Here is a 23404-nt window from a genome sequence, read left to right on the forward strand (position 1 = left end):
CCGCATTACTGCGTTAGCCTTGACTAAAAGTTGTTGGCGGGCCTCACTCGAAGTCACTATATATCCGCCGCCTCCTTACTTGCTGCCTTCCAGCTTCTTCTTGTATGGACAGTACATCTTTCTGATGGACCCAACCCGGGTTCACTCCGGTCCAGGCCACCGTCCAAAAATGCGCCATCTTTGACACTTGATATCGACTCTGGGATACCACCGGAAAAGACAAATAACCTGACCTACCCCCCACAAATCATATGACACCTGTCGTGTCAGATTTCTTTTCCGACGGTATCCCCAGTGCCGTACGGCCCTTCCCGTGCGGGGGGTCTTGGGGGCGGATAGGGGGGTCCCCGACGCCAAACTGGTCTCCCCTGAGTCCCCCACGCTCTCAGCCCCTCCGTGCATGTAGTAATGACTTGCTGGTCAAGTGGGAGGGCGGTCCTCGCTCGCCTGAGGTCGAAATGGGCGGGTTTTGGCCCGCCAGCCATGCGCCCGATGGGCGCGTGTCGGTCCGATCGGGCCAAAGTGTGCTGGACAGAGAGTAACTCACTCAATATGTTATTTAGATACCCAATATTGCATTGGAATGTATCCCGGTGCAAAATGTGAGGGTCTGCCAACCGGCAATTTCGCGACCGAGGTCCCTTGAGGAGCTATTGTTTCAAGCCGTGATTGATGCCGTGTCTACTGTCAGCTATAAGGATGGGAATTCAAGCTTTGCGAGGGCTAAAAGCAGCTCTTCGTGCACAATGTCGGGGGATGTCGCTGCATTTCGCGAGCTCGGCGAGCAGGCAGGCCGCGCCAGGGCTTAAAACAACAAGTCATAACATATATATGTCATGTATAAGCATTAGGCAAGGTTTGGTCTTTGGACGGTGCGGCGTGTATGGGCACGCCCCGAGTGAACCCGGGTTGGATGGACCCCATCGGGGCGTCCGTCGGAAGGTCGACACCCGCCGCCGCTGCCTTCCAGTCCACCCGCCGGCCGCCGCCCCATGGTGTTCTTCTCAATCCAGGCGTGGATACGCGGCATCCACGTCTGGCCCAAAGTGGCCCAACTTTGCATGCAATGCCGCCCCTGCCAGCAGGGTGACGGGATGTCAGTGCACGTAGCATAGTTGCTATAACAAAAGCAGGTGGGACTCCCCAGCATCCAGCTCCCTGTACACACCTGCCACGGACCACTTGCTGTCCTCAGGCTTCCAGCCCTTGGCCTCCTTGGTGGCGGCGCTCGCGTCGGTGGCGCCTTACTTCGGCAGCGCCAGGGCGGTTACACAATCAGTCAGTCAGGCAGGCAGGCAGGCAGGCAGCCGCAGGAGTGTGAGCTGATTATGTTACGCTTTGGCAGCATGTATGAGGCAGCCTAATTTGCCATGCTTACCAGCAAAGCTCGACCTGCAGGACTGGCCAGCGAGCGCCAGCGCCCTGAAGACAGCTGGCATGTTGTGCGGCGCCACATCTGTTAACTCCCGGGCAGGGTTGCGTAGTTCGTAGTACGCGTACTATGTACTACGTACTGTACTACGTACTGTACGCTGCCCTCGTGGGCTAGTACGTTGGTAAAATACGTTGTGCTGGGGAAACCAGCGGGGTGGGCCGTGGCAGCGCTGTGTCGGGCGAGGGGCGCGAGGGGTGCTGGAAAGGATGTCCGTCGAAGTTCGCGAACCATGGCTGCTCTCCGCACTGCAGCTGTGTTTTCTCATAAAAGTATGAGTATAATTAGTTGAAGGAAATTCCGCTAGAAGACTATGGCCGCGCAATTCCAAAATCCCACCGATTCGGGCATGGTGCAGGCACGCGTGTCGTGTTTGCACCAGCTTTCCCCCCGGATTTCATGGCCCAGCGTATTATGCACCGTATTTTAACGTACTGTACTAGAAATCCTGGTACGCTGTATTGACACGCGTATTATGGAGAGAGGGTCGCGTACTATGCAACCCTGCTCCCGCCGGGTGGATGTCCACACCTTGCCACCGTTGGCCTCTAGCAGCTTGCGGAGCACCCGGTAAGCTCAGTGCTCGTATCTTGTAGATGCCCTCAGGCACCCGGCATCTACACATGCGTAGATGACCCTGACCGCGGCATCTACACTTAAGCCCCCAAGCCCCCAAAACGTCTACGCTTCCCCCATTTTTGCGCCAAAACCGGCCAAAAACGTCTACACCTGCGTAGATGCGCGGCACCCAAACCCAAAAATTTTTCTCCGCCTTCGGCGGATTTTGGGCACATTTCTACAGTGTAGATGGAAGATACGAGCACTGGGTAAGCTGCGCCCCACACCCATTCCACTGAGCGACGATGGACAAGCTGGAGTATCGATCGTTTGTAATTCCAAGAGCACAGCGCTATAGAGTTCACAGTACATGAGAGTATACAGTCTGGGGCCTTGCACCGTCTAGCTGTTCCCACTGCCGCGCTCAGTTGAGGACTGCCGTGGGGCAGCTCTTAGATAGAGGGCACACTTTCTGTCGTGTCGATCGTGCGGAGCGCAGGGGGGCTCAAGCGATACGCCGGGTGGATGCCGCTTATTGCCAGCTCCGCGGACTCCAGTCAGTACTGTTTGCCAACCTGCGGCCATGTCGGTAACCCCCAACTCCCTCACACGCCCCCACACGCCCTCTCACACCCTGTCCCATCACACACCCACACGCCCTCTCACAGGTCATGTGTGTGGACTACGGCTTCAGAGGCAACCAGGAGGTGAAGAGGTGGTGGAGGTCGAGGGCGAGGGCAGCTCCCACAACTGGGTGGAACTTAATGCCTTCGGTATGTGTTCAGCGTTTATGTTCAGTGTTCATGTTCAGCGTTTATGTTCTAGCCTAGTAACTTGCTGGTAACGTGGGAGGGCGGTTTGCGCTCTGCTGAGAGGGCGGGTTTTGGCCAGCCCACCAGCGAGCCCGGTGGGTATAAATGTTGCAGGCGTTATAAGGGCCCCCCGGCCCGGGCCTCGGTTTCTACAAGGACAGAAATGCACGTCGTGATCACGGTCGTGATCACCACCTTGTAACCACACACAACGGTGGGTACGTGCCGGCACGGTCGAGCTGACTCAGCCGCAGCAACGAGGCCAAACTCGCTCACTAAACGTGCTACATACACACATGTAATATTGACCTAGAATGCATCCCAGGGCACAATGTGAAGCTTTGCCAACCGGCAATCTCGCAACCAGGGTCCCTCGCTCGAGCAGCCACTTCCTGAATGTCCAATCGTTGCCGTGTCCAATCGTTACCGTGTCCATTGTTGAATACAAATAGCGGATAGGATGTTTCTACGGAGGCGGAACCGCTAAAACTCTCGCGGCATGTGGGCTTTGGCGTGCTTTGGAGAGTGCGGCTAGTGCGGCGGCGGGCACGCGCGGCCCGCCGGGTGAGACCAAATTGGGGCGGGTCAGACCAAATTGGGGCGGGTGCTGCTACCTATTGCATCCCGTATCTTCTTCTGACGTCGATCCTCCCTCCTATCATGACTTTGTCCCACATTGCGGGGCACGCCCCATTGATCGCTAGGCGGTCCGCTAAAGCTGCCGCCGGACCCAGGCCGGACCGCGAGTGCGGCACGCAAAAACGCGAGCGAAGTGCGCCGAGCCTGCTGCACGGCTAATGTAACCATCTTTGGTGCCTACTATGCTGCCCCGAAATCCAGGAATGGAACAACCAGTAAGGAGAAACGCGTATGGGCTTTTCGCGGCCCCGTGAAACGCCCGTGCAAAGAACTCACACCCGCTGACCCGCACATGGCAATTGAGGATGATCGTATATTTAATAGGCCTCAGTAGACCGCATAGTCTTTACCCATATTGCCGCTAGTGCAGTTCAACAAAACAGTGACGACAAGCAACTCTCATTCATATACTAACAAATTGCAAAGAGCGAAGCTACTACGATTTATTACATCCTACGTGTGAAATGCTGATTACAGTCGTTTGGTTTCAATAGACAGTTGTTTGGCTGCTGCTCGGCCGTGGGCTCTCGATCGTTAGACAATCTTACCAATGGTGCCTGCTCCAAGTGTAGCGAGTAGTGGAGCAAGCGGCATGTCCGCAAACCTCCCCAAAATTCGGTGCGGCGGGCGGTTCGATCGTGTTGCAAGTGTGGCAAGGGTGTTTAATGTCCGCCGCGCTGCTGCAAGGGGGCCGAGACGCACACGCTGCGAGCCACGGCTTCAAAACGTATTACATTGTTACCATGGAAGGTCTACGAAACCTTGACTGCAACGTTCTCGTCTACGCATTTGGCCGGTCGCTGCTTATGTCACCTTGCCCCCATCACTTGCTGCTTGCAACGGTACAGGGAGGAGAAAGAGGGAGATAATAACGACGAGAGCGAAGTAGCCCAGGTGAGCTTTTTACGCAATTGATTGAATGCGGGCGCGCTACGCGGTGTGCACAATTCCTCTGCCCGTGGCGCCGCACCTGACGTCGCGCTTCATTGACAATAAGTAGCTTTGCTTAAAGGATTAGCAAGCTGCAAGAGATGTACACTTAAATCATGTGGAAGGCTCACGCCGCACGGTCTCCTTCGAATGTCGCGTGAATGGGGGATACACACCACAGCCCAGCCCGTGGCGCCGGCCACGCACATCACCGCACCTACCCTGCTGCATAAACAAATGACCCAAATCCTGTCGACCAGTACTATTCCAGATGCATGCGTTCATGTGATAGTACCGTACCCGATGTTTCGCACCTGGCCATCCACTGCAGAAGCCCGGGCTCGAGGGCGCGGTCTTCGGCGTACTCTTCACGCTGAGCCAGGAGAAGAACACTCAAGACATCTTTTACCACTGGGTAATCTTGAAGGTGGGCGCTCGTAGGTTTCTCCGCGGTGGTTATTTATGGCCTCTGAAGGCCCCCACATACACACAGGAGGGTGGGATATTCACCATTATTGGGGGTGGTCAGGTCGGGCATCTTGCTTTTGGGGCATCTCAGGTGGCCCACCCACTAGTCTGGGTTGTTCAGGTGAACCGGCCGTGCAAATTGCGCTGGCCACGCGCTAAGTTAGTACGGGTGGCCAACCCAGCCGCGGCTTCTAGTTGTGTGCGCGCTACGATAATAATTTCCGTCCGATTCGGCGATTCCTGTACAGTCGCCGCCCTCCCGCCCATCGGCCGGCAACGGTGTATACATCCCCTAGCATGCAAGTACGGTATGCATCATTGCATCACAGCCCGGTACCGGCGCCCGCGGCAGGTGCCCTGACCACCAGCAGTGTGGGCATGTACATACAGTTGATCCTTTTGAGCCCGGCGCCCGCCCATCCTCGCCCGAAGCACTTGCACCTATTTACAGGGCTTTGCATCTGTATACGGTACTGCCCTGACGAATCGTCTGTGTTCCACAAATGCCTCTGCAGATCCTGCTGGACGTGTGGCAGGTCTACACCCAGATCCTCACGCCCCAGTATGGCTGGGACATCAACCCCGACTCAATGCTATGGAAGGGCGTCTCCGTCCTCTCCTTTGGATGGCTTGCGGACATCGGGTAAGCGCAATTGACGACTGCGTTCGCTGGTAGGGTTTCCTCCCTTGTGTAATTGTATACCGACAGCCGCGGGGCCTCAACAGATTCACAATGCATAGTCGTTTCGTATGACCATGGTGCCCTTTGCTGCTGGCATGCATGGGCACCTCCTGAGCCATTGGCCCTGCTGCTGCTGTTGTATGTTCCTCCAAACACTCCCGTTTCTTCTGTCCTGCTGTGTTTCCCCCGTCCCATTACTCCCACTACATGGCCGTACACTTGTACACCTCAACAGTAGGCTCTCATGCCCTTTCATGACCTGCCCGACCCACCGCTGGCCCCAGGTACGGCTGGTACGTCGGCCTGCTGTACACGTTGGCGACCCTGCTGGGCCTCAACCTGGCCCTGTGCGGCTGGGTGGCGGTGTGCTTCCGGAACCAGAAGTTCGACTACGTGTGGCCCATCAAGGTGGTCCGCGGCTTCAGCTACGTGTTCCTGCAGGTGTTCGACATCACCTCGCTCAACTTCCTGCAGCTAGGCATCAGCTGCAATTACACCGCCCCGGCTGACAGCGGGATGCGCCTCAAGATGCAGCTGTTCCCACAGTACAGTGAGTCGGGAGCCGGGGTAGCTAGAAGAGTGGCAGCAGCAGGATGCGTCTGGTCCGAACCTCCACCGAATGTCCCACACGCTCGTACCCCTGCTGCTGTGTCACTGCCCAGGCTGCTCGGCGCTGCCCCAGCTGGCCCAGGCTGTGGCTTCGGGCGTTTTGCTGGGGGTGTTCGTGGCGGTGGCCATGCTGGTCAACATGAGCGAGGTGGAGGTCAACCCCACCAGCAAGTCCCCGCAGGCGCTGGGCCACAGCGGCGCCGAGGTCACCGCCTTCTTCATCAAGGTCCTCATGACGCTGGTCAGCACCTTCATCGGCGGCTGGCCCAAGGTCGCCTCCGCCGCCTACCTGCTCCTGGCCTTCTGGCTAGCCTGGTGCAACCTCCGTTGGGTGCCACACATGGTGCGTGTCTGCCGCCTGTGTGCGTGACCGCGTGCACGGCCACTCTGCTTGGCCCTTGCCTGCCGTCATGCATGCCGTCCTCAACCGGTGTTCTGCATGTCATCTGCACGCACCCCCTTCCTTCTTCCGCAGGTGGGCTGGGTGGGCGACCTCAAGTCGGGCTGCGCGGTGGCCATGGTGGGCGTGGCGGCGCTGCAGGTGAGGAGGAGCACTCAGGGGAGCATAGGGGCGATCCGCTCATGTATTTGAGAGAGGAAAGCTACCGTCTCGCTTCTGCTTCTTTGCCCTAGAGACCCTTGGTCATCCTGCCACCCACGAACGCTTGCAGGTGGCAGTGGTTGCTCTGCCCGACTCCGCCATCGACGCCCGCCACACGCTCACCCTGGTCATGGGCATCGGCCTGGCTCCGCTGTTCGTGGCGGGCTCACTCCTCAGCTGGTGGAGGCGGGCCTGGTTCACGTCGGCGGCGCTCAAGGCCTTCAGGTGTGGCACCCAAACAGTGTTACATACGCAATACCGATGACCAAGCAACCGGAAGCCGGTACCCCGCTGCACCCTGCTGTGTTGGCCACCCACAAATGCACGATGCCTGCAGGACCACCGACCCTGTGAAGGTCAAGCCCCAGGACATCTTTGGATTCTGGGACGCACGTGACGTGGAGATCGCCGCCCGCTCCTGCCGCGTGTGGGCGGACCGGTACCAGCTGGACAAGGCGGCGGTGACGCGCGCGCAGGAGCTGATCAAGGCCGGCGTGGCGCGCTTCCCCGGCAGCTCCTACGTCAATCTGGTGTATGCAAACTTTCTGCTGGTACGTTGTCATTATGGGCGGCTGGTAGGGGGCGTACTGCATGACTTGTGACTCGAAACGCGGGTGCGCGTGCGTGCGTGCGAGGGGTGGGCGTCAGGGTGCAAGGGGACGTTATGAGGCATGCAGGGGGGCATGGGACTTGACGCAAGACTCTTGTCATAGTGCTCGCGCTTACATCTCAGCGATAATGTCTTTGATATTACTGTCACGCCGTTTGGAGTCTTGCGGTTCCCATGTCGGCCGAAACTTGCGCTCTAGTTTTTGCGTTTTTGGTGCCATAAGCCATGTCATACTAATATAACTCAAGTAGCTTAGGCTGCGCAAGGCCGTTTAGGCAGAGCTCGCCCGATGCAGCTTGCGCGAAAGCTGTGCCTTGAGCTTTAGCCTCTATATACTGCATAATTTTTTCGATGGCCGAAACCTGCATCTTCACCGCTGCTGGCTCAGGTGTGTCCAGGTCGCCCCCGCTCTTCACCTCCGCCAACTCACCCGCACCTCCCCGGATGCTGCTTCTGCCCTTACAGGATGTGCTGGGCTTCAGCCAGACAGGTGGCAAGCAGCTCGAGGTGGGTCGCTATTGCTGAGGGGCCCCGGCGGAGGCCGGCGGGCGTCTGGTCAACGGCGCCTTGTGGCCACCTGCCCCCACCTCTCAATCCTCGCTCCCACTCGCACAACCTCACAGGCCGCCCGCAAGCTGGACCCGGGCCCCGTGTGTCGCTTCATGCTCTTCGTGCGGCAACAGCAGGCCACCCAGAAGGCCGCGAGCAGCACCGTGGGCAAGGGCGGCAGCATGGATCTGCTGGGGTGGGTAATGCAGGAGGGATAGACACATTTCTGTGTCCCTCGTGGCTGGATTGCACCCTAACTTTTGGTGGTCGTCTCCAGTGCTCAGCCGAACCCAGACATGCTGCTTCTCAACACCAACTTCTGCCTCTCCCCGCTTCACTCCGTCCCTTTAAATGCACAGCTATGTGGAGTACCAGCGCAAGCAGCGCATGGTGCTGCGCCACCACAAGGACGCCCTGCAGGCCATGGCCAACTTCTGGTGAGGAGCGGGGCCGAGGCATAGCTAAAATGGGGCAGGTGCACGCACCGTTGCGCGCCCTTCTTCTGCGTGATCATTGCTCCACTTGACTCGCCGCCACCTGCCGCTGCGCCACGTGCACCCGACAGGCGCATCCTGGGCTACTCGAGCAGCGTGTCTTTCCGCTCGCTCAGCCGCTCACTGGAGGAGATCGACACCAGTGTGAAGCAGGTGGGCAGGCTGTCGTGATGGGGGCGATGTGGGTTAGCTTCCTATGATGCTGTTCCTGACCGGACCGTGCACACACGACCTTGACGGCTCGACAAAACACCCAATAGGCTGAGATGGCGTACCGCGCCGTACTGGAGATGTACGGCAACAGCCCGCGCCTGGTGCGGCTGTATGCCCGGTTCCTGGAGACCGTCAAGCAGGACCCCTGGGGTGCGGCCGAGTACTCGGCACACGCCGACCGCATCGAGCAGAACCGGGACGCGGACGGCGACGGCCCCACGCTGCCCGACGGCACGCCCATCGGCCGCATGGACGAGGTGGACAAGGGCGTGCTGGTAGTGAACGCGTTCGGCGACATCCAGATGGTCAACAAGAAGCTGATGTCCATGTTCGGCTACCGCAAGGGTGAGTCGGGAGCTGGGGACGCGAGGGGCCTGCTAATGTGGGTCGAGCGTACTGGCGCGCGGGCTCATGCATACTGACGTCTTCCACATTCCACCCGTCCCCAGGCGACCTGGACGGCAAGAACGTGACGGTGCTGATGGCGGGCCACGACGCCAAGCGCCACCCGGGCCTGCTGCGCCGTTACATTGACAGCGGACAACAGGCACCGCCCGTCTTCAGGCGGCCGGTGAGGTTGGGGCGGAGTGAATCGGAGCTAGGACTGGGTGTATGATCCTCAGATCGTCGCAGATGCTGGCCATATAATTCCGCACGGGAGCCTCGCCGTCTGTCTTGACTCGCCGCGTAACCTCATCTGGGATATCCCTCACATGCACCATCCTCACAGGTGCTGGGCATGCACCGCGAGCGGGTGGCCATCCCCGTGCAGCTGGACGTCAGCCGTGCCTCGGGTGAGACCGGTGGGAGGCAATTGTTTTGGCACCACAGGGCACTGCTATGCACAACACTAACAAGCCGCTGTGATGCACCTCCAACAGGCATGGGCGAGGACAGCGTGTTCATAGCGCTACTGGAGGCGGCGCCGCAGGAGCCTGGCGTGGGCCGGCTGTGGGCCACACCCGAGGGCCTCATCGTGTGCTGCGACGCCGGCTTCGTCACCTGCTTCGGGTAGGGCCGCGGGGCGGGCATGCTGGCATCACACGGGTTCCCCTTCGTCATGTTGCTTGCCCGCTGCCCTCTTTGCCCCTCATTGCTCACCTCTCTACCCCTTCCACCTCCCATCTTGTCTACAGGTTGTTCCCCACCGACGTGGTTGGAACTCAGCTGCGCTCGCTGCTGCGTGCCCATGCCTCCAGCGCCGCCGCAGCCGCCGCCTCGCGCGCAGCCGGCCAGGGCGGCGAGGAGGACGGCTGGAGCGCCAGCAAGGCCCTGAGTGACGCACAGAAACTGGTGCAGCGGTGAGCAGATAAGGGCGAGTCGACGTGTGCCATGCCGACGCTATTGATTGCAAGTCACTGACCATTTTGCGATTCCCCTCATCGCGTTTGTTCACCATTTTCTTGATCCCGTCTCCAGGCTTATTTCTGAGGCCGAGGCTGACAGGCCTACGTCGGCCGACGGCAGTCGCCACGGCGCCCCGGGCTCCCCCGGCGGCGCATCTGACGGCGGCACAACCGCTAGAACTGATAACCATTGCTTTGTACGGCACAAGTACGACGAGGCCCGGGAGGTGTGCGTCACCGTCACCATGGGTGAGTCACAACCGTCTGCAGCAGTTGCTGCTATTGTCTGCATGCAAACAGCGAGTCTTGCCATACACGTGACTGATTCGTCTTTGGTCTCCCCCTTCCTCTATGCCCGATGCAGACCCTTCCCGCACCATCCTGGAGTTTGTGCTTCGCCTGGTGTCCACCGAGCCCCAGCTGCTGATGGTGGTGGAGAAGCGCGGAGGCATCAAGCACATGAGCGGAGACTTGGCCAAGGTGAGACTAGGTATAGCGGAGCGGGGCAAATGGCCTGGGTCCGGCGTCTGACTCACCTCATTGACTATTCTGTTTACCTCTCACAGCTGCTTGGGGCTTCTGCTGGTGCCGACGAGGCTGCTATCGGCGGTGGCGGCATGGGCGGCGGTGTTCTTGAAGGCCTGGGCGCCGCCGCTGAGAGCGCCGCGCTTCGCAACTTGGACGACTTCCTGCCCGCGCCCTGGCGCTACCTGCACTCCCGCCACCTGGCCAAGGTTCGTGCGGTCGGTGGTGATCGGTGCGCTGACAAGTAACATTAGCATTGAATTCTGCTTGTATACTCGTGGTACTTGCTCCATCCGTGACCGTTTCATTACCAATCATAACATGTCATCGCTCCGTAGGCCATCGGAACCGGCGTCCCCGCATCGGCCATCGTCCAGATGGGCGGTGGAGCCCCAGGTGCCGCTGGCGCCGGAGCCGCCGCGAACAACGGTGCGCCCGCCCTTCTGTCCGGCATGTGGGGCTGCCACGGCGGCCGCACGGCTGGTGTAGACGATGGCAGCCCTGCCGCTGGCGGGCGCCTGTTCCGCCCCACGATGCGCCTGGTCGGGCTGCACGGCCGCCCCGTGTTCGTGCGTGTGGCGGTGCACTCGAGGGAGGAGGGCGGCGAACCGCTGCACGTGGTGCGCATGGCCAGGTGAGGAAGGGTGCCTTGTCCCTAGCTAGAGGCCTGAAAGTGTGTGTTCGTGGCCTAGCTGCATCAGCGTCCGGTTCATAACTTGACGCTTTCTCCGCCTGCAGGTCCTCTCTTGACACCGCCATTGCTGAGCGCCGTGTGCGCGTGCGGGTCTCGGAGGCCGGCACAGTCATTGACGAGGCCGAGGCAGCCGCTGCTGCAGCCAAACTAGATATGGGGCCTGACGTTGCGGCGGACGCAGACGAGGGCGCGGCTGTGATTGTCGAGAGGCCCACCACCGCGGCTGCAGCTGCGCAGGCGATGGGTGAGGAGTTGGAGGCCCTGTTCGGCTTCACCAAGGAGGAGGTAAGGATAACGAGCAAGTAGAAAACAGTTGGTCCACATGGTCGCAGCGGCACCGCACACTGCCTTGTATGGGAGACGAAGGGCATTACATCTTAACTGCCCCATCCCTGAACCTGCGTTGCTGCAGCTTGCGGGGTACCACCTTTGGGACTTCATCACGCTTCAGCCCTGCCCCGAGTCCGAGCTGCTGCTGGCGACTGCTGGCGCCACCTCCGGCGCTGGTGCCGCAGCCGCCACTGCTACAACGCCCCGCGCCGGTGCTGTTCGCCGCGCCGGTGCGGTCACCTCCACCACCATGGGGGCTGCCGCGACTGGTGCCGGCGCCCTGAACCGCGCAGTCCGCCACCGCCTAGGCAACAGCACGGGCGTTGTAGGCGCCACCAGCGCCAAGGCGGCGGCCGACTCGGACGCCACTGATACTGGAGGTGCCGATGGCGCTGTCGGCGGAGACCTGCTGGAGGAGGCTGCGTCGGTTGTGTACGGCGAGGTGGGCGGCGCCACCGCAGAGGAGGACGCCGCCGCTGCTGCTGCTGCAGTCGCTGACCTGGCAGCAGCGGCCACGGACGCCGCCGCGAACGGTGACGCCAATCCGTTCGCCAGCGGCCCTGGCTACTACGGCGCTGGGCCCCCAGTGGAGTTCAACCTGCGCACCTTTGATGCCATGATCACCATGTGAGCTTCGGGTGGTCGTACTTCGCCATTGTCACCTTGTTTGCGCTGCCCACTGCTGTGGTGTGGTATTAGCAGTCACACCAGCATGTGTGTAGCTTGCGTGATGTGGGCGCCCATTCCTTATCCCGTCACAGGGCGCTGCAGTACCCCGGCTTGTCTTGGCGCGTGGCTGTGGTGTCGCCGGCCGCGGTGGCTGAGGCGGAGGCCATGGGCAACGCCTCACGTGCCGCCGCGCACCTGGCGCGCAACACACGTCAGGCCGTGTTGAGGGTGAGTGGCAGTGGTAGATGGCGCGATGGCTTGCGAGCTGCAGCATGCTATGGCCCGCTCCTGATCTGGCGATTCCTTGTTTCTGACACCGTGCTCTCGTGTTCGCCCACAGTTGGATGTGGCGGTGCCCCGCGTGCGGGTGCGTCCGCGTGGCGGCTCCGGCTCCCCCAGTGGCGGCATGTCCTCCCCTCGGGCCCAGCAGCAGCTGAACCCCGCCCTGGCGCCTGGCCGCCTGGTGGTGCATGTGGAGCTGTGGGCGGCGGAGAGCCTCACCGGTGGGTGACCAAGCCCGAATGTCTTCACGCGCACGCTCCTGTGGCACCTTGCAGAGGGGCGGCCTTGCACTAGTTCCGCAGTCGCTGACACGTGTTTCTTGCCTTACAGGTGTGCTTGAGCTGGACCCTCGCGGCCGAGTGGCAGGCCTGGCGGAGGAGGGCGGCGTGCGGCCTGCGGGGCTGATCTTCGGCCAGCCCTCTGCTTCCTTCCTGGGCTCAGAGCTGTCCCAGATTGTTTCCATGCCGGCCGGCTACACGCCCATGACACTGCTGACTGGCGACGTGGGCGGCAATGCCGCAAAGAAGAGTGCGCTTAAGGCAACCAAACAGCAGCAGGCGGCCGCGGACAAGGAGGCCGCTGTCAAGGTGGGCCCGGTGCACTACCTGCCCGGCTGGCACCGTGACGGCCGGCCCCTGCTGCTGGCCGTGCAAATGGTTGGCAAGCCGCTGCCGCCCGGCGGCGCACAGCCGGCGAGTGGAACCGCCGGAGCTGCAGTGGCCGCCGCAGCTGGCACCGTGACCGCCATTATCCGCCTTGCGCCCGCGGGCGCCCAGCCCTCAGTGCTACCGCCCATGATGGGGGCAGCGGCGACTGCGGGCGCCAACGCACTTGCAGCCGGGGAGCCGAGCGCCCGCTCCCTGGGAGGTACCAGGCGCCGCGCCTCAGTCATTGCGTTGCCGCCACCCGCGGCGGCGCCGGTGTCATGGACTCCCATCATGGGCCCTGGAGGCTCCGGCAATGGTAGTGTTCAGCAGATGCACCTGGCGAAGGACTTGTCGCGCATGGGCCGAGAGGCCACCGACGCCGAAGCCATCGCAAGCGCAGCGGAAGGCCATGCGGCCGCCGTCATCAGCAGCCTCAGCGCCCCGGCGGTGTCGCCTCTCGATCCGGCGGCAGTGGGCGTGGCGGCCGCTATGCCACTTCCGCCTCCGCCTCTGGCGTTGGCGATGGCCATGCCGTCGCCTGGCATCACCATGCGTGGTTCGGGCGCTGGCGCCGTGGGCGGCACCAGCTCGAGGCTGGCGGCGCGGAGCAGCAAGGCGCGCGAGGGCGCTCCTGGCGAAGCTTTAGTTCCCGGCAGTGGCGTGGACTCGGCAGGTGTAGTGGATTCGGCTGTGGATGTAGAGCGCCGCGCACACGGCGGCAGCGGCGGTGCCGATGGTGGGGCACTGAGCCCGCCTCGGTCCCCGGCATCATTGCCGGGAGTGGTGCTTGGTGGCGCCGGCGGCGACGGCAATATTGACGGTACGTCAGGGTCTGTCTTCTTACCTACCTTGCTTGTCTCGGCCTACTATCTCCAGCATAATAGGTTGGAGTGAATTTGATGCCTGGTTGCTACACTCTGCAGCTCGGCCAAGCGTCGCCAGTCTTGTGCACGGCGCCGCGGCAGCAAAGGTAGGGCACGTTATGCTGACTGCCACCTGATGCTGTTACTCAGGGAGCATTGGCCACCGCATTACATGTACATGGCATTTGGTATCTTGACCACAGGAGGCACAGGGCAGCGATGCAATGCTCAAGAAGCAGCCCTCAAACAAGATATCCAAGTGGGTTGCAACCAATGGAGAGTTCTACCAAAATACAGTGAGGTCGGCTGCTGGCATTGGCGGCGTTGCGGAGGAGGATGACGAGGAGGACAGTAGTGACGGCGGCGATGGTAGCAGCGCTGGCGCCAGCGGCTCGGCCGGCGGTGACGGCAGCAACCACCGTGGCAGCGGTGATGGCGCCGCGTCGCGCCGTTCTGCCAGGCCGCCGGGCAGCAACGAGCCGGCAGCAGCGGCGCGGCTCGAGCTGGCGGGGTCCAGCGGCGGCGCAGAAGACGAAGGCAAGGGCGGCAAGGGCGCCGGCGCGCGCCAGGGCATGAGTATGGTGGTGGACAACAGCGACAACAGGAGCGACGGTGGTGAAAGGTGAGTGGCCACTGGGCGTGCTGCCAGCTGCGGGATTAGAATGTGCATGGCATGCAGCGCTTTGGCACCAAATAGCATGCCTCACTGCCGCTTGCCCCCATCGCCTGCTGCGCCCTGCCCGACGCAGTGCCACATCCGGCGTGTCGGGCACGTCGGGTCTGTCTGACGGTGACGGCACCGGAGACTTCAAGCGGGGCAAGCGGTACAAGAAGCTCATCAAGCTCATCGACTCGCCTGACAGCAAGAAGGTGCGTGCAATGTCCTACATGTTGTGCATGTGTGATGGCTCCGCTCATCTTCGAACCCTGTCCTTGCAGAGGCTGCGCAAGTTCAAGATGCTGGTCGCGGCAGTAATTTTCACATGCATGGCAGTGCACGTGCTGTGCTTCGCCCTCATCATGGACGCAATCCACGTGAGCATCCTTGCGAGCGAGATGAATGCCTGCTGTAACCCGGTAACCGTGCTGCGCTCTTGTACTTGCTCGTGCTTGAGGCTTACTCTACTTCGGCCCCTTGCTTCCCTCTTTGCGGACCCGCAGTGGCAGAACGATGCCCTCGTGACCCTCACCAACATGGGCGACGGCCAACGCGACCTGCAAAAGGTACTTGCTTCGCTCCTCGTACATGTGCCAGCTTCTAGGCGCTCACGTGTGCTGACCCCTTGCCCTGCAACACACAGGTTGCGGTGTTCATGCGGGCTCTGGACCAAGCCTACAGGGGCAAGGGCTCCAACAACACATACACAGAGGCAAACGCACCGGTGCGTCGCTCGGACCGCATTCACGGATGTCAAACACGTTACAACCTGGCACCTCCCGGCATCCGTAATTCGACTTGTCTTTACGGTATTGTCACTACAAGCAACCACTGTACTGTGTACTCACCTTCCCGGTGCTCTGACATCATATTCTATGTTGATGCTGCAGTTCTTTGCGAGCGAGATGTACCGCTACCTCAACCAATACAACGATATGAACAACGGGTGAGCAACATGGCTGTTGACGGGTTTCCTGCAGCCTAGGCGTCAGCTACTTTTTGTTTGGGGCATGCCTACTCCCAAGCTGCCTAGTTAGTAAGGCGTATGTGAGTGTCAGGATGACACACCTCAAGCTTTTGCACGCCGCACGCACGGCGTTGGCCCTTCTCTTGTGCTTGTTAACGACTCCTCTCCATCCATCCCCTCTCCTACACCCCACAGTATCCTGCTCAACAGCCGGCACCAGTCCATCACGCTGCTCTTCTACACCGACCAGCTGACTGTGTGGGTCGGCAACAACAGCTTCACTGGCGAGGAGGTGTTTACCAATGTCACCACCTGGGTAAGTTTGCAACGGCATAGCAGGGTCGCCAGTTATTCCAGTGCCCGTCGCCCGCTATGCGCATGATTCATGCATTCAACACGCAAGCTCCCCTGCACCTGACACGTCCGTCACACGTGCCAAACTTACAGGACCTGCTGACACGTCTAATGGTGGCGGGCCTCACCGTGTACCAGAAGCATGAGGAGTGGCACGCTCAGAAGATATACCCGGCCGACACGTTTGAGGGACAGTTCGTGTTCCGAAGCGCACAGCAGCTCGCCAAGGGCTCGCAGTCCGTGTGGGTAGCACTGCAGGTGCGTCGTTGGGTCTAGGTGGCCAGGTAATCTACCAGCACCGTACAACAACGCCTGCATCTCTCCTGTTATCATGCGATACATGATCGGTACCCTCCTGCTCTACCGCGCGCAGGATCATGCCCAGGGCCACACCCAGCGCGTCAACAACCTCCAGCTCATCTTCCTGGTCATTGAGGGCTTTCTGGTGTCCAGCTGCACGGCGGCGTGCCTCATCTATTTGCTGCGCATGGCGAGCGAGCAGCGCTACAAGCTGTACGACACGTTCCTTGCCATCCCCATCGGTGCGTTTGTGTCATGTCGCGCATTTGCAGGGAATGACCCACGCCCGCTGGATGGAATCCGGTAGCAACCTCATATGCTATAACCTAACCTCGTATGTTCGGTCACTTGGCATAACTTGCCACAGGCCTGACGCGCGCGCTGGCCTCTCAGACCACCCACCTGCTGGACGATGACGAGTCGGATGATGAAGAGGACGAGGATGGAGCTGCTGCGGCAGCAGCCAGCAAGGTGGGTAGCATTGCGTATGTCCATGCCCGTAGCCGCCAGACCAACATGCATGTACATGTGAGTGTGTCTTTGCCTTGCCTTCGGCCCCTTCACAGCACCTTTCCATGCGTCCCACACCACTGACAGGCGGCTGAGCTTGCTGCTGGTGACGAGCACGCCAGTGTAGACGGTGACGCTGCGGGCGGTGGGGGCGCTGCCGCCCCCAAGCGTCGTGCCAATTTCGACAACGCTGGTCACGGCGGCTCCGGCGGTCGCCGCAGCGGTACCGGTGACTTGGCAGCAGATCATCCCGGCAGCAATAATGGAGGGGGCAAGGGCAGCAGCGTAAAAGGTGCCAAGCGCAAAGGTGGCGGCCGCGATGCAGCTGCTGCGGCCGGGGAAGGCAACGGCGCGTCAGGCCCGCTGCTGCGCATGCAGTCGAGCATGCGCGACTCTGGCGCCGGCAACGGTGGCGCAAGCAGCTGGCTCAGCACCCTCAAGGCGAAGATACTGGGGTAAGCGTAAAGCAGTGCTTGTGCGGATGTTCTTTACCTTCTTCGCACCATACCTCAGAGTGTTCGGGGTCCTCATCTCAAATGCACTCACTTCCTGCTTACGTGCTGCGCTCACCCTCCCTTAATTCCCAGTCGCTCCAACGCGGTTCGTGACAGCTCGGCCCCGGCGAAGCGCTCGCTGGAGCGCAATAGCCGCGTGTCCATCGCCATGCTGGCCATCGCCATCACCTACTCTATCCTCATCATCACCTTCTACTCGGTTGGCTATATCGTCACTCTCACCACCGCGCAGAATGTGGCCATGGTGCGTGTGGGCCGTCATACGCGTGGCGTTGGGCTTCATGCGTGCCTGTGCAAATGTGCTGAGTTTTCTTACCGCTGCTGTCACCGTTGATCCGCTTGCCTCATCCCTGCAGGTGGCTGTCGCGCAGCGCAACATGGAGCGAGTCTGTGAGGGCGTCTTCTTTTCACAGGTGGATGCGCAGGCATCAGGTTCCTGCGTTATGTGGGTTTGGCCGCCAATTAGCATCACATTATCACAGTCATTCTGCTCGAGCTGTGCGGCATAGGCCATAACCTTGCTTCCACACACCCCAACAGGAGCTTCTTGCCCAGGAGGACCCGCTACTCGTCTATCGCTACATAGACGAGCTTCGGAGCATCAGTGTGGGTCTGCGTGACGCCTACTACACGATGCGTATGGGCATCGACGCTGACCGCGTGGCTGGTAAGCGCGCACGAGGAGGCCTGCTTTTGGGGCGCGCACCGGGTTGTGTTGACGCCGTTGCGCCCACGCGGTACTCACTCCCAGAACTTGAGATACGCCATGGCACATTTGGGCATACTAGCGTTCTCTTACATCACTTTCCACGTATCTTTCACGTTCAGGCCCCGACATCGAGAGGTTCCCGGGCGTGGTGAGCCACGGCTTGGCCAAGGAGAGCCCCGAGCAGTTCGACATCTTTTTCGGCACCGGCGACTGCCAGCGACTGAATAAGCCATGCGAGGGGCCCGAGTACCGCTATCACGAGGTGGGTAAGGGCCTAGTACAGGACTCATCTGCAGGCTGCAGCGCTTATATACATACCCTATCTGAACATGGCCGCCGCAATGTCCCTACGACTGCAGGTGACGCACGCAGGTGTCGAGGCAATCATTTTCCAGGTGGTGCTGTCGTTGAAGTCTCTTGCCGACAAAGCCGAGGGGGCGGAGCAGCGGGCCATTGCCGCTGTATCGCACTCTACCGGGGTGCCCATACCAACCATCCTCGCTGAGGTGGAAGCCGGTAAGCTAACACGCGTAACGTGCATGGCGTGTTGAGTGACCTTGCTTTTCAGCAGTATCGTTGACCCTAGTCGGCCTTGGCTCAACTTGTGGTGGTCGCCTTAACGCATGCAACGATGGCTTTCGTTAAGTCTACGGGACCTGTCTTCTCAGCAGTACTCGTGACCCTTGTCGGCTGAACTTGCAAATCTGCTTTTCCAGGTCAAACTACTTCAGTGTTGGCCGCGATCGCTGCCGCCAACGCCACATCCGTGGCTGCTGGCGGTCCCCCGGTGCTGCTACCGACAATGGCCGAGATGGACATGCCCGGACACGACAACCAAGAATGGGACTTCATTTGGAACGCAGGCACGTCGGTTGTGGCTTTTGGGGCTGGGGGCGAAGGGCGTGTAAACTAGCTCGATGATGATTGTGTTGTCCACCGGTTGGCCATCCAAGTCTCTGTTCATGCCCCTACTGAAGTCAGCTTCCACCAATACACAGGCTTGCAAGACGGTGTAGATGGCATCCGCCGAATCACAGATCTGGAGATCTCGTACATTGAGGCCAATTTCCAACGTACGTACGCGTACGTGTTGCTGACGCGCATGCTTAACTTGTAGTTCTGCCACGTATTACTTGGAATGCTAAGATACTACGCCAGCATTTGAGTCGTTGCCTGCCGCTTTTAAACTTTCCGTGGTCAGCATAACGTCAACGGTCTGTGTCCTTGCCTACAGAGGTCGTCGTCATGCACGTGGTACTATTCGTGCTGCTGGTGCTGGTGTTTGCCGTGTTTGTGTTCGGCCTGCTGATGCCCATGCTTAAGCGCATGCATAAGGAGGTGAGCTAGGCGTGCGCGTGTGCGTGCGTGTGTGCGTGTCTGTGTGCGTGTGTGTGCCTGTGGCAAACAGCACAAGGAAAACAAAAGCGCAAAGACAGTATATGCGATGCAGCAACGCGACGGCATACGGATGTTACCTGAAATTACCTCGCATATCTGCTGCTGAGCCGCCTACCGGGTTTACCAACCAGAAATCGCACAACCCCCGCTACCCTAACCTCGAGGGGGGATTAGTGTCCACACGCTCTCAAGGGTGCATCCCATGCATGTGCTCACGGCACCGTAAGGCCGTGCCGTAAGGCCCAGGCCCTCCTATGATTCCTAGCTCTGCGTCGCTACTCCTGGCCTCTAAGCCCAAGCTCCGGCCTAATCCTTGATGAAATGCTTACCTACGAGCGAATAAGAAAACAACAGAGCACAGGCCGGCAGCAGGGGAGTGTCACGAACAAGAGCGAAGGATCGGTAGCGCGGCGTCGCGCGATGAGCAAAAGCAAACACGCAGCCCAGCCCCAGCCCAAAGAACAATACTAGGGGGTTACGCGACGTGGGAAAGGGACGTAGAGTGAGCAAACACGAGCGAGTAAACAGGCGGGAGATGGCATGGGCGCGTGCATGCCGTACGGTAATCGTGTGTGTGGTGTGTGTGTGCGTGTGTGTGTACTCACGGTTTCCATGGTTGCCTCTTCGAGTGTGGGCAGCGCGCAAAGCACCTCCCCATCAACCACCGCTAGGATGGGGTGCGTGGATCCACGCCCTCCAAGCTTTTGCGGGCACGCCCAGCTGTGCGAACTGCGACAGACCCGATTAGAGGTCCGCGGCTGCACGATGGCACGCTAGCTGGACAGGGGTCACTCCAGGTGGCGGTGGCGTCAACTTGCGTAGGTGGGACCTCTTCCGGGTCGGGATCCGCCTCCACTGCTTTGGCCGCCGCAGCCTTCGCGTTCACTTCTGCTGCTGCCACTGCCGCCGCCGGGCCTGCTTGGGCCGCTGCGGCAAATACCACCCCATGCAGCCGCATGCACCCGGCCATGCTCCATGGCAGACAGCGCCGCCATAACCACCACATCCCAAACGCACCGCTGATAGGCCGGTGGAGCTTTCACAGCCAGAGCTGCGCCTGGCTGACAGGCGAAACCTCCCTCCGGGCTGTGCGCGTTGAGTTGTGCCACCACTGCTTGGCCACGGCACAGTCCCAGAAGTGGTGATGTCGTGTGTGTCTGTGTCTGTGTATGAGTGTGTATAACTGCGGTTTACATGGTTGCGTCCTCAAGTCTCGCAAATGGATACGGTACTTGTGACAATCTGCGGCAGCAAGGCACACCAGGCTCACCATTTGTAACGGTCGTGTAAGCCATGTCTACGCATGTGCGTCTCCGTGAAGTGATCATTCTACGTTTGCACCTAGCTACCGCATCTGCGGTGACCTATACTTTTATTAACACAGTGATCACGGCTGTGTTGCGCAGCACCTGGCTCACCTTCCCGTGCTACTGCCCGCTGCCCCCGACCTGCAGAAACGGCGCATCACGGAGATGCTCAGCCAGCTGCCCACTGAGGTGGATGTCATGAAGCTCATCACGCTCGTGATTATGGGCTCCAGCCCCATCACCAACGACAAGAGCGTTAAGGGCGTTGCTGAGGGCGGCAAGAGCATGCGCCACAGCTCGGCAGTCCTCGGCATGGCTGCTGCCAATGGCGGCGCCGTCTCCAATGGCAATGGCAGCGGCGTGCCGACGCAGCGGCTAGGCACGGTGGAACCGCCTGCCGGTGGTGTTGGTGGTGGCGCTGCGGGTGATGGCGACGACAGGAGCACCGCGGACAGCAAGGCGTGGAAGGGGCTCCTGGCACGTGCCACCAGTGTCAAGGGCGGCGGCTCGTTTGCCAACTCCAAGCGGGCGTGAGCTAGGAGCAACGCCTGAACCGCAAATGCAATCTGCTAGTAATAACCTGTGATTGCAGTTGATTCTTTCTCACGTGGAGGCTTCAGATCACTTGTGAAAACTGCATGCATCTTTTAGGCACAACATGTTGATCCACGCATGGTCGAAGCCTATGAGATTCCGAAGAGGGGTTGTTGACGCGCACCACCGCATGTGCCATGCGCCCATGTCGGGTGTTGGCACGAAATGATAAGGTCCTGTGTGAGTGTGTTGATGCGTCCTTACTTTGTGGCCACTATCTGCACGTGCAATGCGGCATAGTGTCTCACTATGTGCTAGTTGCTTTGCTATCAGGCGCCTCCGGACTCAGAACAGTTAGTGGGGCGGCATGGACTATGACGCCATGTAATGCTCATGCTCACCATATGCTGTATTGCAGTTAACGCCTTGAAGGTTCCCATTCCTACCGCTCTGTAGTCGAGGACCCGAGTCCATGGCACGCTGCAAGCGTACATGCTGACAATCATGCATAGCTGCGTAGGTTAAGCCCTGCATGGCCGCGCCCCGGGAGTGTAATGCTCCTGGCGTCATGTTGCGTCCCCGTGCCTATCGCTTCCTGTCAGCGACCTGCGGCTGCATACGGTACAGTGTACATTCGGCGGCCCAGCCGCAGGATGGTGGCCGCTCTGTGCCGGTGGGGTGCGGCGCCTGGACGAGGGGGGGGCCAGGGCCCCGCGAAGTCCGAGACTCCGAGACCAGGAGAGGAAGTAAGTTTCGGGGCAACGTACCGCTGTGCCGCATAAACCGACATAAGGGTTGGAAATTGCTTGGCCGCAACCTCTGTCAATTTGCTTGGGGGCCGAAGCCCCTTCCCCCCGCACCCCTGGCTTCCCCATGTACCGACCCTGCCCAGTGTGACCGGTACGACTGTACGAGCAAGGGCACTCCCAGATTGTGCCCAAGCGAGCCCTCTGCCCCTCTCAGCCTGTCCAAGCCCCTCACAGCACCTCGACCCCTGTGAACCGGGGTCAGTTCAACCCGGGTTGGTTCAAACTTCAAACCTGACCGGCTCCCATGAACACTGGTCGTGAGTCCTGGTCGCTGTTTTAGGTCGCTGGTCGCGTGCAGAGTGAACAGATGACAGATAGGCAGCTTCAAGCAGGGCTTGCATCTTCAAGGGGTCGGCCGGCCAGGCCGGCGCCGCGGGCAAGAAGGGCCCTAACCGCGTTCTCGCCCTCGGCATCCAGGGGCCCAAACATGACTAGTTTCTAGCGTTTAGGGGGCCACGCCCCCCCCCCCCCCCACCCCCCCGGGCAGGGGTACTTGGCGAGATGTAGGACCGTATGCAGCCCCACGCGGCGAGAATGCACCCCCGGAAATGCCCAACCTTTCTCGCCCAAGGGCTTGCATTGGGGCCCGTTTCTTTGCCGCTCCGCAAAGATGCAAGCCCTGGGTCCCTGGCTTCGAGGCTTGACTCCTCTGGACTCCTATCCAATCCGACCCACGATCTCAACTCAGGCGGCGCGCGCCTGGGGTCCAGAGCAGGGGGATCGCATTCCACGTTGGGTCGTGAATTGCGTTAGCAGGTCCCTCATGTAACCAATGCAATCTCAACGCAGGGACCGCTGGTGCGGCGCTCAATATTGGCTCGGTTGCAATGTAGCGTTGCGCGGGCTATTGTGTGGGCGGAACACGCCCTGGGCATCTAGATGTCTTTTGCCGACTATCCTGCTACATTCAGGGAGCTGTCCGGTTCGTCCATTGACGGTACCCGCCATGGCCTGCGGCGCTCATGTGACTTGGTTACAATACTGGACAGGCTCTGGACAGGCTCTGGACAGGCTCACTCTGGACAGGGGCCTCTCTTCTGTCAGTGGGATGAGGTGCTGAGTACGAGCACGGTCACGGAGCAGATGCATAGCAGTGTGCAGCACGGGAGGAAATTCTGATGAGTCTGAACAGATTGTGGGAAAGTCGGACTCTAGCCAGACCGACCATAGTCAGACCCACCATCAAGATCAAGGGCGTGCGGCGGGACAGTGTTACGGCAGGTTGGTGAAGTCCCGTAGGGTGCAGTTGACTCCCAGACCCCAGCAGATGGCAAACAATTTGCAATGGCAGTGCATGAGCGCGCGGCTGCCGTGGTCGGATGCTGGAGTTACGGTACCGACAAGGCTGACGCGCATTCCTCACGCTCAGGGCGCCCGGCCAGGCGATAGC

The 23404-nt window shown here is 60.4% G+C and overlaps 2 protein-coding genes across 2 annotated transcripts; both read left to right on the forward strand.

Moving 5' to 3' along the window:
- The first annotated feature begins 589 nt into the window (after positions 1-589).
- CHLRE_08g362076v5 (uncharacterized protein) lies at positions 590-1931 on the forward strand. The gene is made up of 2 exons (XM_043064841.1): positions 590-780; positions 1196-1931. Exons 1-2 carry the CDS (start codon positions 747-749, stop codon positions 1324-1326), a joined length of 165 nt encoding a protein of 54 aa, XP_042921842.1. The 5' UTR covers positions 590-746; the 3' UTR covers positions 1327-1931.
- Positions 1932-3799: 1868 nt separating this feature from the next.
- On the forward strand, positions 3800-21772 carry CHLRE_08g362100v5 (uncharacterized protein). The gene is made up of 48 exons (XM_043064842.1): positions 3800-4059; positions 4290-4335; positions 4703-4798; positions 5355-5482; positions 5806-6071; positions 6184-6473; positions 6606-6671; positions 6802-6956; positions 7069-7282; positions 7807-7848; positions 7965-8086; positions 8250-8327; positions 8456-8537; positions 8645-8942; positions 9047-9168; positions 9328-9391; positions 9479-9608; positions 9734-9898; positions 10017-10192; positions 10308-10423; positions 10510-10677; positions 10807-11102; positions 11207-11447; positions 11575-12119; positions 12254-12389; positions 12502-12664; positions 12774-13910; positions 14014-14060; positions 14157-14575; positions 14703-14823; positions 14893-14988; positions 15115-15177; positions 15255-15335; positions 15502-15557; positions 15774-15894; positions 16026-16190; positions 16306-16474; positions 16600-16703; positions 16830-17197; positions 17330-17501; positions 17614-17670; positions 17798-17924; positions 18086-18228; positions 18326-18482; positions 18683-18829; positions 18965-19039; positions 19201-19304; positions 20819-21772. The coding sequence occupies exons 1-48, from the start codon at positions 4034-4036 to the stop codon at positions 21203-21205; spliced, it is 8547 nt and encodes a 2848-aa protein (XP_042921843.1). The 5' UTR covers positions 3800-4033; the 3' UTR covers positions 21206-21772.
- The last annotated feature ends 1632 nt before the right edge of the window (positions 21773-23404 follow it).

The sequence above is a fragment of the Chlamydomonas reinhardtii genome, chromosome 8, assembly GCF_000002595.2.
Source record: "Chlamydomonas reinhardtii strain CC-503 cw92 mt+ chromosome 8, whole genome shotgun sequence".
Lineage (NCBI taxonomy): Eukaryota > Viridiplantae > Chlorophyta > Chlorophyceae > Chlamydomonadales > Chlamydomonadaceae > Chlamydomonas > Chlamydomonas reinhardtii.